Source organism: Anolis carolinensis, chromosome 1 (genome assembly GCF_035594765.1).
Source record: "Anolis carolinensis isolate JA03-04 chromosome 1, rAnoCar3.1.pri, whole genome shotgun sequence".
Classification (NCBI taxonomy): domain Eukaryota; kingdom Metazoa; phylum Chordata; class Lepidosauria; order Squamata; family Dactyloidae; genus Anolis; species Anolis carolinensis.
This window is the reverse complement of record NC_085841.1, coordinates 107,693,122-107,711,650: the sequence shown is the minus strand read 5'-3', so window position 1 is coordinate 107,711,650 and position 18,529 is coordinate 107,693,122. Positions and strand designations below refer to the sequence as shown.

The 18,529-nt window shown below is 41.1% G+C and overlaps 1 protein-coding gene across 2 annotated transcripts in view; it reads right to left on the bottom strand.

The window, feature by feature from the left end:
• faxc (failed axon connections homolog, metaxin like GST domain containing) overlaps positions 1 to 15,036 on the bottom strand; it is a 46,330-nt gene extending 31,294 nt beyond the window's left edge. Inside the window, exons 1-2 of one of the 2 annotated variants that reach the window (XM_062980448.1) lie at positions 14,296 to 15,036; positions 4,799 to 4,934 (exon numbers count right to left, since the gene is read on the bottom strand). In XM_062980448.1, coding sequence (XP_062836518.1) covers positions 4,799 to 4,934; positions 14,296 to 14,552 — 393 coding nt within the window. In that variant the 5' untranslated portion in view covers positions 14,553 to 15,036. The other variant, XM_062980455.1, reaches the window with a different exon arrangement.
• Between the last annotated feature and the right edge of the window lie 3,493 nt (positions 15,037 to 18,529).

Here is an 18,529-nt window from a genome sequence, read left to right as displayed (position 1 = left end):
GAGGCACTCCAAGTGGCCAATTTCTGATCAAAGGGCATTTAGTATAATGTCTTTGTATAAAGTATAAAGTTTTTAACTTTGTTTGTGGGTTTTCTATAAATTATAATTGTATTCTCAATTCGCTTCTGACATGATACATAAATAAATAAATAAATAAATAAATAAATAAATAAAGTCTTAACATATTTATAAGCATTCCAATCAAGACCATTTCCAGGTGAAACTTTTAATTTGTTTGACTATAAAATCTAAATTAAAGGAAGAGTTATTATTTGTTTTCTGTAAGCAAATAATGTATTTGTGGGGGTTTTTTTTGCTTTTAGGAGAATCAAATGTTTACAATTTGGTAATAAATATATTTATAAATTATAAATTAGCAGGGCATACTGTTCTTGCAGATCTTGGAAAAGGTTTCATGTGGGGCATCTTAATTTCTAAACTCACCAGCCAGCATTGCCTGGATGGGAGAATTCCGAAAGCTGCAGTCCAAAAAGGAATATTTCAATCCTTTGGGGTTTTTTTGTTTTGGTTTTTTTTTGGGGGGGGGGGGGGTTAAGGTTTCAACAGTCACCAAAGCCTGCTAAATCAGATCTCAATCTGATGAGGGCAGCAGAACATTTTCTGGGAAGTTTTCCAATACAAATATTTCCATAAAGGCCACTTCACTGGTAATGGCATCTATGTGCTACACCCCCTTTTTGTCAACAAAGAAAAAAGAGAGTGTTTTCTTAATGATCAAGAGCCATTTGGGACAAACATATTATTGTTATCAAAGACACAATCTTGGGGGTAGCAAAGCGAGGGGGCAAGTTTTTCCTCACAGCAGGGGTGAGAAGTTTTTATCAGATGTCTTGAATTGCAATGCATAGCATTTCTCACACAAGCTAGCTTGGGGTTGTTGGGAGTTGCAGTACCACAGCATCCAGAGGACCCTAACTAATACCTTTCCTTTAAGCAGAACTTCCTAGGGAGAACAAGGACTTGAAGAGAGCAGATGTAGGTTGACACTGCAAGATACAGGTTGATATTGCATTCTTCCAAATAGTGCAATATTGACAGACCACACAAATGCAGTAAACTGTGTGAAACCCTGAAGCTCCTGGACAGAAAATGGAATACTAATTGGTCTTAGAAAGTCCAATTATCTAATCTGATCTAAGATATCTATTGGACTTTCCAAGCCCAGTTAATAGTATTTCTGATTCTAATTAGCGGTGATACTTCAGGGTTTCACAGAAAGGTCTTTCTTGCCACTTGAGATCCTAGATTAAGATTCCAGGAGACTAGTTGCATAAACAGCAAGTTGTCTGCTCTTGAGCTAGAATGTATCAGAAGGTAATTGATTATTTATCATAGGTTTACTTGTTGTTCATATTACTTTGTCCTTGACTTTAGACCCAACATGTATTTAGGTTTTTTATTGTAAGTTCTTAGATCTAGGGGGAAAGGGGAATAATTACAACTAAGATGACTGTGTATAGTAAAAGTGTCAAATGCAGAGCTTGCCTGTCTTGTGGGAACACACAGAGAAATCTAACTGAACTTGCACTTTATTTGGCAGAAATTCTGCTTATTCTCTGAAGGCTTGCAGGCTGTTCAAGTTGGATTGTCTTCTTTGGTGATATTCCCTAGGATAAAATTTGAAAACCCAACTTTAAAGATGACACACTTTCAAATTCTGTACTCAGCTTTTCTGTTTGAGTAATTCGTATAGGCAACAATGAGCCCACTGTTCACTGCTCTAAGTGTGTGAGAGACTTTAGAGAGACTTTTATACACAGATGGTATAATGCAATTCAAAGTTGGCTCGAGGACTGGGTGTCCAGAAAATAAACCCTCCCTGCACATTGCAGTGCACATCAAGCTGGAAACAGTATGTGTAAAAAAAAAATCATCAGAAAATCCAGAACAAGCCAGATAATGCCCTGCAGTAGATCAAAGTATATTCCATGCAGAGCTCAAAACTGGTGTAATCCCAAATACTGACATGGATATGTACATCTCAGTGGACTGGTTGAAGAAAAAACCCTATATTTTCCAGCAGCTGTCTAGCCATGGATACTGCGATTCCTGGTTTTGGTTCCAATCCACAATCAGCTGATACTGTGGCCAGGGCCGTAGCCAGAAAAAAATTTCAGGAGGGGTTTTGAAAATTTGGGGGGGGGGGGTTGAACCCCTAACCCCTCCCCACTACAAACCTGTCAATATCTGCTTGAGATAGTGCCTGGAGGGACTCTTAATGTTTTGCATCTCATAGACTTAGCATGGGGATTTGGTTAACCAGTTAAAATTCATGAGTAAACGAGATTTTTTTTATAACTTGAAAAATTTCGGGGGGGGGGGGGGTTGAACCCCTAAAAACCCCCCTCGCTACAGGCCTGACTGTGGCCACCATCCCAGTCTCAAACCAATCCCTGGGGTCTTTGTGTAGTTCATGCACAGTAAAGCTGGTTTGTTTTAATCTACTTCCAAACTAGATTATGGTATCTGTGAAGAATTGCCCTAAGAGGTGGTCAGCACTATCAGCTCTGACATCACTAACCAGTGGTAACAATAAGCACTTCAAGAATCACATGGTTAGAATACAAGAACTGCCAAGTAGTTAATTCAGTCAAAGTCATTTGCAGAGTATCCAGCAAAAGAAGCAAGAAAGTGGCCATCAGCCAGTCTGAGAATCGTTCAGCAAGTCAATAGTCCAGATAAATAAAGTCAGCTAAAAGTCTATAAATCATCACCAGTTCAAGATCCAGAGGATATGAACACAGAAGAATATTACTAGTATTCAAGAAGGAGGACTGTAGACAACAAAACTGCCAGCAAGTGCCTGGGAGGTGTACAGGCAGTTTTCTTCAGACACCAAGTGCCTAATTAGGCCAATTCTCCTACTTAAAAATCAGTAAAAGGGATCCAATCTTTCCTTGTTTTTCTTCCTTGGTGAATGATGGTAATGACCTTCAGCATCTGCTGCCTTCTGCTGGAGAGAAGGACCCCCTTCTGCCTCAATCCCCAGCTCCTCAGACTCAGAAAGACCATTGTTATCAGATGGGACTCTGCCTTTGCCCCTTCCTCTTCATGAGATTTGTCCAACTCCAGAAGGTGAGTTTTGACTGTGGCATTGAACCTACCCTAGGTTTTCACTTGAACTTTAAAGACGCTGTCCTACATGCTGACACTATGTGAAGATAGGATTCAGTACCTTGGACAGTTCTATTAAAGTTCAGTTTACACAGCTTTGAAAAATTACTTTATTGGACTACAGTTTTCAAAATTGAAGAGAGGGATTCTAGGAGTAGTGGTTTCCAACAGTAACTTTTTCTAAGCTTTTAGAAATGAAACTTTCCCTTCTCACAATTAGGGCAAAGAAGCATTAGGTTCAATCCCTATCTCTCCAAAAAAGGGTCAGTACCAGGAATCTACTTAATTGCTACATGGGTTTCTCAACACAATTTAGAATGGTGGATGCAGAGACTCCAGTCCAGTAAATCTTGTGCATTTTTTTGTATGAGGATCACACGAGAGAGCAATCTTAGCATAGGCATCAACCATAATGCATAAGAATAGCTTGAATGTCAACTGCCAATCTACTCAAAACATAAACTAAAACTAACTAAACATTTATTTCTCTGCATACATAACAGAAAGCAAAATAGTAGTATAAACAGAGAATAGCAATGAGATAATTACTTTTTAACAGTGATTGGACTGCAACAAGAAACTGGAAAAGCCAGGCACACAATGTACCAGTACAATCAGATGTTTAGGAAAGCTCTGGGCAAATCTAAATGATTCATCATTTTGTTTGTTTTTGAAAGGGAGACTTTTTTCCACAGTAAACTCCCTGCTGCAGTTATTCACATTTTCTCTTGTTTATTCCTTCGATGGTTTTCTATTGATCTTCATAACCTTTTTGGCTGTAATTCAAGGACATAACCATGTTAGTTGGGAATATCAATATGCAAAGGGATTTTGTAACACATTAGACACAAACATTTAGTCTCTAAGGTGCTACAAGATCCTTTTGCATACTTGCTGGCCATGTGCACTTCCTTCTCTTGTGCCCCCGGGCTGCTCTTTAGATTTCAGACCAAATTGCATGATGACTATACACTGCACTTCGAGTCAGATATTCTGCCAACAAAGGATTAAAGGAGTCTACATATCTGTAAAATCTGGAAGTAGCAAGACCTGTGACAAAATGCACAAAAATAATAGATAGTGAGGGAGAGAGGTCTAAACCTTTGGGGAAAGGTAGAAGTGTGCATCTTCTCTCAGTATTATTTTAACTGGAAAGTATGCTTCCTTCCTTCAAAACTGTTGTTTTTCAGGATGGACAGTTATAACAGATTACCATAATCCATGAAGATGCACAAGACCAATTAACTTTTTCCCCAGTCAACTGGAACACAAACAAAAAAATAAACAAGGCACAATCACACAAAACAGCACTCTTTTGTGACATTACAATGACACTTCATTATACATGGGATTGCTTTTTGGAAAGGACATCCATCTAAACTCACCTGCATTTCAAAAGGTATATATTAAGGATGAGCCTATTTGCTCCATGTCAAAGCTTTCCAAAGAAGTCCAAATGGAAATGCTATCTGCTAAGCAATACTCAAGTGTGTGCTATGAAGTGGCTCAGCTCTGTGATAGCTGTATTATGTGAGAATTTTCACATTAGAGCTACTTTTTAGAGAAATAAAAACTCCCATTGCCCAGGCAAGGCTATAAAAATGGCATCAATACACTTATAAGTAGCCAAAAGTACAACGTAACATAACATGCACATATTTACCTGGTAGGGCAAATCAGCCATCCTCAGGTAGGTCTCCATTTTCAAACAGAAAGGAGATAAACTGGGAATACCATTGTTTGGCCGGGAAAACTGATGCAGTATGATAGCATCTTTTGAATCAATCTCTTGCTCCTTCCTATAACCAAGCAGATTTTCAAAAAAACAGAATTCAGTCTCATGTGTTTTTACATGAGGGGCAAAAGGCTGCAATCTCCCCCCACAAGCTGAGCTTCCTTTGCTTTGATTTTTTAAGTTCACCTTTTTAGATTATGATATGAGAGTATAGTCTCAATTTAAATGCTAGCTTTTCAAAAAAAGAACAGGAGCTATTTAAGAGGAGCATCCATTAAACAAGGCAAGTTGAGTATACACTCAAGATAGGATTCCCTAACTTAAGCTGAAAAACGCAAGCCCACTTGTCCCCCTTTAAAAAATAGTGATTTGAGAAGAGTTGGACACTGTTTTGGAGTGAATATAGCACAACGTCACGCAATAGTTGGGGAGGGTTATAACTCGCCTTACAAGCCATATTCAATAATGTCTTATGTGATCATGAAAAACCAACCCCCCTATTTACTTATCTGATCCTAGTTAGTTGTGATATATAATTCAGAAGGACCTAATCATCTGTCACAACTTCATTTTATTGGTTATCCACTTTTTTTTACTTTACTTTCTTTTGCTTTTCAGTTTCAATTTTAGTTTGTCAACACAGTCAGCAATAAAGAAGCCTGCTTATTTTCTTGGTGGTTTGTTTGCTCTGTAGTTATTATGAGAAATACAGAAGAATGTTGTGTTTATTGTTAAAGGGTAGGATGCAGAAATAACATTAAACCATCTGGGGCAAAATCCACCCAAGTTAACCTTCTCCTTTTCTTCTTCTTTCAAAAGAACTGCTATTTTTATTCTTTTTTCCTCCTGAGTACCCAGTGGGAATTGATAAAACAGTTTTAGAAGAATAGAAACACTTCTATGTACACTGCAGGAAGCTGGCAGGCTAGTCAGTCACCTAAGCTGTTTTGTGCATGTGTTGTTCACACCTTAAAGTTTCCTGCTTACTTATGGCGACCCCATGAATTCCATAGGGTTTCCTTAGGCAAAATGTTTTTGCCATTTCCTTCCTCTAAGGCAGTGGTTCTCAACCTATGGGTCCCCAGGGGTTTTGGCCTACCACTCCCAGAAATCCCAACCAGTTTACCAGCTGTGGGGACCCACAGGTTGAGAACCACTGCTCTAAAGTATTTCCTACAGCACCTGGTGTTCATTTATAGTTTCCCATATAAGTTCTAACTAGAGTTGACCCTGCAAAGCTTCCAAGCTGTAACTCAGACCTAACGTATTAGGGATTGTTTCAGGGTTTTTGGCCAGAAAAAAAATCAATGCAGAAATTGAGTTTTAAATATCCAAAAACTTTCCACACTGAGTTTCCAATCAATTAGTTAATCCTTCATATAGCAAATGAGTAGATTTTTAAAATTATGTTTGTCCCAATGGAAAGGGAAATCCTACACATCAGGCACAAAAGCAGGAGGGGCCCTCAAAGAGAAGTTAACAAACAAGACAGTGGCACATGATTTCTGTTTCTCTAGAAGACTGAGAATCTTCTCTAGGTTTTAACCTAAAATGTTAAAGGATCAGTCCTAAATTACAAATCCTATCCCAAAAATAGGTGCAGCACTTTGGACAATCTGGGTTAAAGCCTGGGGTGTTTTCAGCTGCACTGAATCAAACACATCTTAAAAGTATTGTTTTTCTCTCTACTCTTCCCTACATTTGCAGTAAGAACATTTAAAGAAAATTACAAAACTAGAATCCCTAATCCATCATCAGTCATTTACTTCCTGGTATCCATGTTAATTTTCTGTTAACTTCACCTTTACTTAACCCACCACATAAGTTATGAGCCTACAGGGAAGATCATCAGTTTCCCCTTCCTCTGACCTGACCCCTCAAAGCGTCTCATGATGGAGTGGGGATCATTGGCTCTCCCCACCAAAATCTCACCTAGAAGCATGACTGTGCCTCCCAACAAAGAAGGCTGGCTATGCTTTGCCCTCCATACTGTCCTCCATTCATAGGGACTTGAAGACGTGGCTCTTCAGTCAAGCCTTTGAGAATATTTAGCCCCTTGGTGTCCTATGAGTAAACTCACATCCTGCACTTTATCCCATCCCCTCTCTCCATTACTGCAGCCAGAACTTATTTTCTTCCAGTGTTTACAGCCTGACCATGGTGTCAGTAATTTATCACCACAGTTAGAGGATTGCAGCTTGATTGAGTCTGAATTGATGTTTTATATGTTGCATGTGTTTCATTTTATTGTATTTTATATGTATTCACTTTTATGTTGCTTTTAGGTACCTTGTGCCATCGGTAAGCTGCCCCAAGTCCCTACGGGGAGATGGTGGGAGGGATATAAGAATAAAGTTGTTATTATTATTATTATTATTATTATTATTATTATTATTATGTAATCTCACTTGGTACAAACAGTTTTAGATACATATAGAATAACAGACTTGGAAGACATCCAGCCCAGCTCCCTGCCATGTAGAAATACACAATCAAATCACTCAAAATAGATGGCCATTCATCCTGTTATAAAACCTCCAGAAAAGGAGATTCCACCATACTCAAAGGCAGCACATTCCACTGTCAAATGGCTAGTGTTTAGATATAATTCACTCTGGAGCAGTAGAAAATAATCTTGCCCCAATTTCAATATGATATCCTTTCAAATGTCTAAACATGGCTATTATATCTCCTTTCAACCTTCTCTTTGTCAGGTTAAACATATCCAGCTACATAAGCTGCTCCTCACAGGACATGGTTTCCAGACTTTTGGTTATTTTGGTCACTCCCCTCTGGATATATGTTTTTTAAAAACCACAAAGTTGTATAACAAAAGAGAAGCTCTTCTTCTATGGAGTTAATCTTCATCTGGGCTGATGTGAGTGACTCTGTGAATTATCCTGTTAATCGCTCTATCTTTATCTATATCTATGGATACAGATATAGAAATATAGAGTGTCTGCTATGATCCTTCCCACTTACCTCAAATATATTGCAGTCATATCACAATATAGTCATTACATTGTGCTTATCTTATGCTGTCATTTTCTTAATCATCTTTACAGTAGTCCTAAAAAACTTAAATTAGTATTATCATCATCCCCATAGTTCAAGGAATGTGAGTATGTATGTGCCTTCAAGTTACCTGTCAACTTATGGCAACTACATGGGTGTCACACAGTTTTCTTGGACAATGTATACTCAGCAGTGGCTTGCCATTAGTTGAAATCAATAAAGTAGTGAGGGTCTTGAGGTCACACAGACTAGGGTTGAAAGTTCAGACTGCTTGGATGAAAACATATTCTTTTAACAGTGGAATCACATTCACTAATGTATCTAATCTATGTATGTAGAAAACACATGAGCATTGTGACTCCCATCGATGATGGATCTGGACCAAACCTGGCACACGGAGCACACACCTCTATGACCAACTTTAAATACTGATGGGGCTTGAGGTGTGGGGGGCAATGACGAATGATGATGGGAATTGCAGTCCACCCACACCCAGAGAGCACTGTGAACCCCACCGATGATGGATCTGGACCAAACTAGGCACACATACTCATCATGACCAACTTTAACTACTGGTACAGTTTGGGGGGAATGACACGTGCTGATGGGAGTTCTAGTTTATCCACATCCTTATGTATTTTCTAATGGGGCCGTTCATAAAATCCAAATACAAGCAATGATAATTTATAATAAATAGCATTAGAAAATACCTAACCCGGGCATCACTGGGTAACTAAGCTAGTGTTAGAATAAAAACAAGATCTCAGCATAAACAGCTTGCAGTAGTGGCATAATGTAATAGACATTGGAACAATCATTTTGTTGCCTTGTGTTGCACAAATAAAACACTATTATTATCTAGAACAGAATTTCAGGCATCCTTGCAGCCCATCCCCTACTTGGGGCTGCGAGTGTGTGACGATCATCATAAGTTAGGAACAACTTGAAGGCACACACAACAACAGAGTGCTTACTGGCAAGTATTATGTATTTGTATTCAGTGACTGTCACTTGGGCCATGAGTGCTTATCATCAAAAGTTGAACATCAAATATACTTAGAACTATGAATACCTTTTGTACTTCAAAGGATACTATTTTTTACTTGCCATGATAGCTGAGAGATTTGGGCAGTGGTACTAGCATAGTGTAGTGGTTAGAGCATGGGACTACAATTCTGGAGACCAAAGTCTGAATCACCTTTCAGCCACTGGATGAGCTTGGGCAAGTCACACTCCCTCCACCCAGGGGGAGGCAAAGGGAAGCCCCCTCTGAACAAATCTTACCAAGCAAGCCCCAGGATAGATTCACCTTAGGGTCTTCATAAGTCAGTAACAACTTGAACGCACACAGAAAGGAGTCCATCTCTGGTGCCGCTTAAGCATTCACTACAACCAAGGCCTTACAGAAAATCCCTTCCTTATAAGCTGAGATCATAATGCATTGTCCTGATTACAATATTTGTCATGGATATACTCCAGACTACTTCCAGGATCCTGCACCAGGACACAGGTCCAGTTCTATAAAGTAAACATTTGTATTGATGCCAAGGAACAGAGAGAGGATATTGGCCTCTAGCTTGCAGTAGTCATTAAAGTAAATGCATTAAACAAGACTGCAAAACTGGTTAGAGTGAAACAAGAACAGCCTTTGGCCCTTTCCCCCTCTGCCATCCACTGTTCTCTTGAATAGCATAACTCTTTCCTATAACATCACCAAGGTAATGAACATAAGGAGGCCTGCTTGATCAAACCAATAGCCTATCTAGTCCAGCTGTCTGTTTCCCCAGTAGCCAAGCAAATAAGGCTGGCCACATAACAAGCAGAAGAAGGTTTCTGTGCTTTTACCAGTTATGTGGAAGAGAGAACATCATGTTATGTAGGCTGGGTCGCTTTCACATTACATTTATATCACTTTGATGCCTCTTAAACTGCCATGGCTCCATCCTACACAATCTTGGGGCTTGTAGTTTGGTGAGCTTTCGTGAGAGTTTGCTGGGCTGAGAATTCTAAACAACTCATGAAATTACAGATCCCAAGATTGCCTAAAATGAAGTCATGGGAGTTAAAGTGGTATCAAAGTGCTATAACCATGTAGTATGCAAGGGATCTTGCATAAAAAGATACAAATGCTGAAAAAACTTCTTCTGCACAGTTACAAAATGTACAGGAGTTCTGTGACCACTCTAACCAGATGCTGATGGGAAACCCAAAGCAGGTTTGGGAGGACATGTCACCTATCCATTCACATTTCTCTAGGAACTGATATGGCTATGTGTTCTTGCACAGCCAAAGGGGGTTGGACTGGTCTCTTCCAACTGATTCTATGATACGTATATAGATCCTCGGGGATCCTGGGTTTCCAGATCCAAAACATTTGCTCAATCTAGTGACCAAGATTTGAGAGGCCTGAAGGGTACAGACCATCATTAAATGCTTGGACTTGGAGTAGAAACAAAAAGGCTTCTGATTCCATCTGTTCTCCACCTGACAGGTAATGCAGGCTTTGACTGGTATCCAAGCATTAACTGAGCACACAAATGGCTGCAATGTTCCATTTCCTTCACAGAACCACAGAAAAATCACTCAGAGGCTAATGATATTGTATAATATAGACTAACCACAGTTTTTAAAAGAATCTCTTCCTTATTTGGCTCATGCCAAGAGATCAATCCGCCTTATTTACCCTACAAGCTTGCTGAAAATAGAGCATAAAGACATGCTTCCCCCCTTTCTTTGATTGTTCTTGTTTTCCTTGTGGTGCTTGATAAGAATTAGTTCTCATCATTAGGCCAATAAATATTTTTTGCATCCTACCTTGTAACTGACTTTAAGATTATGTAATATTATATGGGAACATCATTTTGCACACAGAGTCCTCGGCTATCTTAGTTATCCATCTGTCAGCTCCTGCCAGGCCCAAGAGATTGTTTTGGCTATCAGGATGCATTCATCAAAATAATCTTTGGGTCTTTTCCATCTATGTTCAATATCAAACCACTGAGTAGAAATGTTTTGGTCAGCTAAATAAGACTTTGAAGACACTATTAACTAACATGTTTTATGTCAATAATAAAAAAGCAGGGCTGTATGGCATTACTAACTTCAAGACCTAGGGCCCTTTCACACAGCCCTATAACCCAGAATATCAAGGCAGAAAATCCCACAATATCTGCTTTGAACTGGGATATCTGAGTCCACACTGCCATATATTCCAGTTCAAAGCAGATAATGTGGGATTTTATTCAGCTGTGTGGAAGGGGCCCTAGTTTGCAAGGGACACATCCCTGTAACTTTTCAAAAACAAATCTTCATTTCCCATATTCCTTTTGAATTGCTTGTGACATTTACAGCAAGCTTAACTACAAAGACAAAAGGATGGGATTCTAGGAATTGTAGTCCAAAAGCAACTTCTCAGATCTCTTTACTGTACATAATCTAGAGCTTTAAAGATGAAACCAAACTCAACTGATCGGTAATAAACAGGGAATATTTCAGCAAAAATACAAATTTGGTTTTTGTGAATTACTTGGTTGTAACTGTAACTGAATGTGTGGACTTCCAGGTATCCCTGGACTGCAATTCCCACCCATCCAATTGAGTTTGGTTTCATCTTTAAAGCTCTAGTCATATGCAAACAGTATTATTGATGGAAGTGTTACCAATCTCATGAAAAATCTCAAGGAAAACTTTCTGCCTTGATCTCACCCACCCTCCTGGCGGGCATACAGATTTATTTCACTTCTGAATGTAATACTGACACACATTCCTCATCACACTTAATGTATTAAGAACAGTTTAAATCGATCAAAGAATCTGGATGCATATAGATGACATACCCACAAGATACTGTTCATGGTTAGCTTCTATGCATTCAGTGGGGTTGGGGAAAAATCCCCAATGGACACAGAAACTTTATGCTTAGCTAATATTATTTGACTACCTACATCATTTCAAATTATTATTATTTGTAACCACAAAATTTCCCTCTAAAGGTATGTGCTATCTTTAAAGAACTATGAATCTATTAATGTGATATTACTTCTAATATGTTAAAAACATAACTGAACATAAACAATGGGCTTTGTCATTATCAGAGTGGTACAATCCTTAGGCCTTGTCCTAAGAGATGGCCAAGATTCAAGACTGTCCAAGCCATCCTTTGAAACTCCACTTCCATAGTCCAAGGGTGTATCTGCACTGTAGAACAAACGTAGTTTGACCCCACTTTAACTGCCATGGTCCAATGCTATGGATTCCTGGGAGTTGTAGTTTGGACTGGCACCAGGAATTTTGGGGAGAGAAGGCCAAAACTACAGCTCTCATGATTTCATAGCATGAAGACATAGGCAATTAAAGTGGTTGTCAAACTGCATTAATCCTACAGTGTAGAGCCAGCAACTCACTCTACATATGCTCAGGGATCCTTGAGAAGTGTTACAGGTTCCAGGTCCCGGTGTTGTCCAACTACCTTTTAGAGAAAGGCCCCCGTTCTCAGATGCTGAAGCCTAACATTGTTTGGAGGTTATTAAACTAAGGTTGGGTGCCAATGTCTTAGCAATAGCAAGGAGGCTGGACTAAATGGCTTTTGAGAATCCTTTCCAGTTCTATTAAATTAAAGCCAATAAACTATGGGGAGGTAAAGGTGCATCTACACTGGAGAAGTAATGAGGTTTGACACTACTTGAAATGCCATTAATAGCAGTGAGTGATTACAGTGATACGGCATTAATTCTACAGCGTAGGTGCACCTCAGGTCCTGGTGTTGTCTGAAAGGTCTCAATTCTTAGCAGACAGCGGCCTAAAATTGGTTGGAGGTTATCAGACCAAGGTTGGGTGCCTACGTCTTAACAGTGGCAGGGAGATTGGGCTAGATGGCCTTTGGGGGAGGAGAGAGCTCTCTTCCAGACTGATGAAATGAGACCCAGTTGTCTGGTGGGGAGGTTCACGGGTTTCTTATTAGATCAAGGTTAGGTGCCTGCCTACATCTTCGGGGAGAGAAAGCAGGGTATAAATAAACACAAAAACAACATAATATTTCTGGAGCCCCCAATTAAACCACTGAGCTGCTGAACTTGCTGACCTTTCAGTCAGTGGTTCGAATCTGAGTAGCGGGTTAAGCACCTGCTGTTAGCCCCAGCTTCTGCCAACCTAGCAGTTCGAAAACATGCAAATGTGGATAGATCTATAGGTACCGTTCCGGCGGGAAGGTAACGGTGTTTCATGCAGGCATGCCAGCCACATGACCTTGGAAGAGTCTATGGACAACGCTGGCTCTTTGGCTTAGAAATGGAGATGAGCACTAACCCACAGAGTTGGACACAACTAGACTTAATGTCAGGAGAAAACCTTTACCTTTACCTAATAATAGTTCTATGAAATTGCCTATGGGGGGGGGGGGGAGCTGAGGGTTCCCTTTTGCGCTAGTTGGCTGGTGGGCAAATGCAGAATGGCCAGTGGTGACTACACACCTTCCCTTTCTTCTTCCCTTCCCTCCTTCCCTCCCTCCCTCCCTTCCTTTAATCCCCTCTCCTACTGCTGGGCTAATATTTACCCCTTATGCCTTTGGTCTCTCTGGCTCTATCCCTTCCCCCTTCCTTTCTCTCTCTCTCAATCTCTATATATGGGACAGACAGACAGATAGGTGGATACCAATATATATATATATATATATCCTCCTTCCTTTCTCTCTCTGAGATAGCTATCTATATCTATAGACAGATAGATCTCTCTCTCTCTCTCTCTCTCTATATATATATATATATATATAAATAGAGAGAGAGGGGGGGTAAATATCAGTATCTCTCTCTCCCTTTCTCTCTGTCAATCCATATATATATATATAGAGAGAGAGAGAGAGAGAGAGATTTATGAAGATATATATCACAATCCATATATATAGATAGATACATACATACATACATACATAAACAGATATATATAGCTATATATAGATATAGATATTCTCTCAATCCATATATAGAGAGAGAGATAGACAGACAGGTAGATATCTGTCTGTGTGTGTGTGTATATATATATATATATCCTGTCCTTTCTCTTTCTCTCAATCCATATACTATATACATATAGATAGATAGATAGATAGATATAGATAGATATAGATATGTATTTATATGTATAGATATCGATATATCTCAATCCATATATAGATAGAAGGCCAGATAGATATCCGTATACATAGCTCTCTCAATGCACACACACACACACATGTATATATAGACTGGTATCTACCTACCTGTCTGTCTGTCTGTCTGTCTATCCCTTTCTCGCTCTGCCTCAATCTCTCCCCCTCCCCCCTCATACATCCATGGGGACTTGAGAGAGGGGGGGGGGGTGAGAGCGGGCTTTGCCAGTCCCTGCGTGTCCTCCTCCTCCTCCTGCTTCTCTCTCACCTGATGGCCAGGAGCTCGTGGAGCAGGTAGGCGGCGGCGGCGAGCAGGGCCCCCCCGGTGAGGTAGAGGGTCCTCTTCCACCAGGAGTCGGGCCCCAGTCCCGCCATGATCCCGCCGTAGTCCTGCAGAGGGAAGGCCACCAGCTCCCCATAAAAGGAGAAGTGCTCCTCCGAGGCCCCTCCGCGCCAGAGGCTCTGGTTGCGGCTGAGGTCCACCACGCAGGAGCGCGACGAGGCGATGCCCACTCCCCAGGGCATGCTGCGGGGCGGAGGGGCGGGGAGGCTGGGGTGCCCTGGGCCTGGGGCTGGGCCTCAGCAGGGGCGGGGACGGGCGGGAGCCGGGAGAGGGCTCTGCACCACCAGCATCCCCTTCTGCGCCCTCAGCAGCATCCTCTTTCTCCCCATCGCCGGCCGCCCTTGGCTTTGTGTCTCCGCCGGTGATGTCATGGCTCGCCTCGCCGACACGCGTGGCCACGCTCCCACGCACACGCCAGGCCTACAGACCCGCCAGACACGCAAAGGGGGTGGGATACCGGGGAAGGTCATTCGCCAGGGAGCGGTCTATTCCTGGCGCCATTGCCTCATGCGGACTCGCCTTCTTCCCCCTGCAGCCTTCGTGGCAATAGCCCCGTCCACGTCACGTGGGGAAGGACTCAGGTGGCATCTTCTTCTGGTCCGCAGAGCAGGGCTTTGTGCTCAAGGATTTTTGTTGTTGTTGTTTATGCCCCACCCCCACCCCCCTTGGGTGCATCTACACTGTGGAATGATTGCAGTTTGACCCTGTTTGAACTGCCATGGCTCCATGCTAAGGATTTCTGGGAGTTGTAGTGTGTGGCTACTCTCTTTAGGAGACCTTCCACACTGCTTGATTATTACACTATGTAACAGGATTTTTGTTCCTGGGTCATGAATGTCATTTCCTAATTGGTTCTATCATAAAAACATGGAAAAGGTTTATTAAGTTGGGTTGCTGTGAGTTTCCAGCACTGTATGGTCACATTCCAGAAGCATTCTCTCCTGACGTTTCGCCCACATCTATGGCAGGAATCTTCAGCGGTTGTGAGGCATATTGGAAACTAGGCAAGTGAGGTTTGTCCATCTGTGGAAGGTCCAGGGTGGGAGAAAGCACTCTTCTTGCGGGACATCCTGCATCACATTTTGCTATAGTTTTTCAATGACTATCTCTAATGTCAGCCAATTCAACATAGTTTGTTGCAGCCACAAAAACAAAGTTTCTGGAGTATAACCATGACTTTCAAAGTAAGTACCAGACAATTAAACAGGAAAGAATAATTTCAAAGCAGGAACCGATTTTTTTTCCAAATGTTGTTACATAGTGTTGAGGCAGTGGTTCCCAACCTTTTTTTGACCAGGGACCAAAAGGGTTACAAATCAGTTTTTGGTCAACTGTAGATTTGGTTTGATTATTTGGGGTGCTGATTCAGAAAATTGCATTGGATAGACCACATCAGTTCTAGTTTCTGACACAGAACATATGCCATCCAGTAGTCGCCATCTGCTTTACCACAGAAAACCATATTTAATAATCTAGAGCTGTTGTAGTCTGTCCAATGCAATTTTCTGAATCAGCACCCCAAAAAACACCCGGGAACAGGCCTAAAAACAAAGACACCAAGGCACCGCTGCTTCCAGGTGCCACATTTATTTATTTATTTCCATCATTTCTGTCCTGCCCTTCTCACCCGAAGGGACTCAGGGCAGCTTACAAAACTGGCAGAATTCGATGCCAATACACAACAATACAAAAGAATAAAAACATAAGCAGTTAAATACAGATTTTAAAACAATACAAAATACTTGAGCCATTCATCCACAAAAACCTTAGTCCAGACCGGGTCGAAGCCAACAAAACTTATTCTTTGAACGCTTGCTCACATAACCAGGTCTTCACATGGAACGGCCCTGCTCAGGGGAAGGGAGGAGAAGCATCAGTCAGGAGGCTTATTTTTGCACCTTTCATGGGTAGTCAGCACTATAAGAGGGTTTTGGGAGACCAGTCACTCTTGTTGCAACAGTGTAGTAATGGTGAGGCCACAGACCATATTTTAGTTCTTGGGGACCACTGGTGGTCCATGGGCCACAGGTTGGGAACCACTGTGTTAAGGAGTCTGGCACCACTTCAGCAGCCATGGCTCAATGGTATAGGCTCCTGGGAGTTGGAGTTAGACAAAGGCCTGAGCTTTCTCTGCCTCACTAAATGATAGCTCCTAGGTTTCCATAGCACTGAGCCAGCAATTAAAGTGGTGTCACACTGCATTAGTTCTACAGTTCTAGATGCACTTTTATTTACTTCCTTCCAAGCTTGCAGCCACACTGCAGGGTTATAGCAATTTGACATCATTGTTTTGTGAGATGTTTGTTAGAGCACCAGAGCAGTCTGACCCTTCTCTGTCAGAGTGCTCTGGTCCTCTAACAAACTACAAATCCCAGGATGACACAGGATGGGGCCGAGGCAGTTAAAGGAATATCAAACTGCAATCATTCTGCACTGTGGGTCGGTTCAATTGTGAATTATTTTTGAATCAGAAAGAGAAGCCTCTCTTGTGGTTTCTTCCAGTTCTATGACTTCCATGGATTCGTTTTCCCATTATTGATGTGTTCTTTCCGTTACTGTAACCTATAAACTTTGTTGCTATGTAACATTGAGTCATTTCTAATTTATGCCCCTAAAGTGAACTTACAAAGTGTTTTGTAAGGCTGAGAGAATGACTTGCCCGAGGTCACCCACTGGGACTTTGGCAGGGATTGAAACCCTCGTGTCCCAATCACCACACTGGCTCTCAATAACCTAGAATCTTTTACTCCTGTATTTATACAAAACAAGGCCTTTTTGTCTTTTCTCCAGATCATCTACTATCAACTATGCCTTGTCGTTCATCAGTAGCCTCCTTCTCCCATCTGAAGCTGTAGACAGGAAGTTAGCAGAAGTCAGTCAAACCTATTTAAGAATCCACCATTAGATTGAACTCATATCAATAACTGGACTAAGAAAGCACTACTGTTATGGGAACATAGACACATGATAATTAACAAATCAAGCAGAACTCCATTAAGAAAATTAGACAGTTACTCTATCTAACTGGGTATGATTTAAGGAGTACAATATTCACTTATTAAATTTCTTGTTGTTGTTGTGTGCCTTCAAGTCATTTCCAGATAACAGTCACCTTGGAGATTTCTTGGCAGGATATGTTCAGAGGTTTTACTTTGTCTTGCCTTCTTCTGAGGCTGAGAGAGTGACACTTGCTCAAGGTCACCCAGTGCATTTCCATGGCTAAAGTGGGGATTTGAACCTTGGTCTCCAGAATAGTAGTCCAACACTTCAACTGCTCCATCATGCTGGCCCCCTATGAAATTTATTGTACATGGTTAATGCTATTTTTTTATTTTTGATTACTTCCAGAGAACAAGTATTATCTACACTAGCATTTGGAAGAGCCAAGCCAAAATCCATATTTACCATGAAGTCCACTGGGTGACTGTGGGCTGGTTCAGGAGTAGGAATTCTGCAGCCCACCAGATGTTTTTGGACTGAGCCTATCATCACATCTAGCCAGAAAGGCCAATGGTGAAAATGCTGGGAGTTGTAGTCCAACATGACCTGAAAGCCCAACCCTAGCCTAGTTGTAATTTCTCAGCCCAACTGACTATGCATAGTTGCCATCTATCATTCATGGGTGATCACTCATGGCTGAATATGATTGTCTTTCCAACTGTGGTTCTGTAAATGACTGTGAAGACCTATTCTGAATCCACATCGTCTGTAGCCACTGGTCTACAAGAACATCAACGCTCTGTTTAGTATCCTCTGTTATGTAGTGTATATATGAAACTACCAAGAGAACGGAGTTTCGGGATTTTGTGCCATCTGTGTACTGCTAATACACAACCCTATTTCTCATTTCTATCTAAATACAAATAAGGTGTTTTTAGTTCTAAGCTACTGCTTCCTATCAGACAGATGAGGAAAACAAGATAGAAGTTTAGACAAGACAGAAATTATGCTGGACAGCCAAATGGCAGAACACGGATTCTGCTTCTGCAGACTGAGGATGCACTTCCCGCAAAGACAAAGGTTCTCAATTTGGATATAATCCCAGTTTCAGTCCTCAGAATACATAGGCTTCAGTAGGAGCTGGGGTGTGTTTGTATGCTCAAATCTAGTGTACTGTCTGCACCCATTCTTAGACTTGTCTGATCTGCCTATGATCATA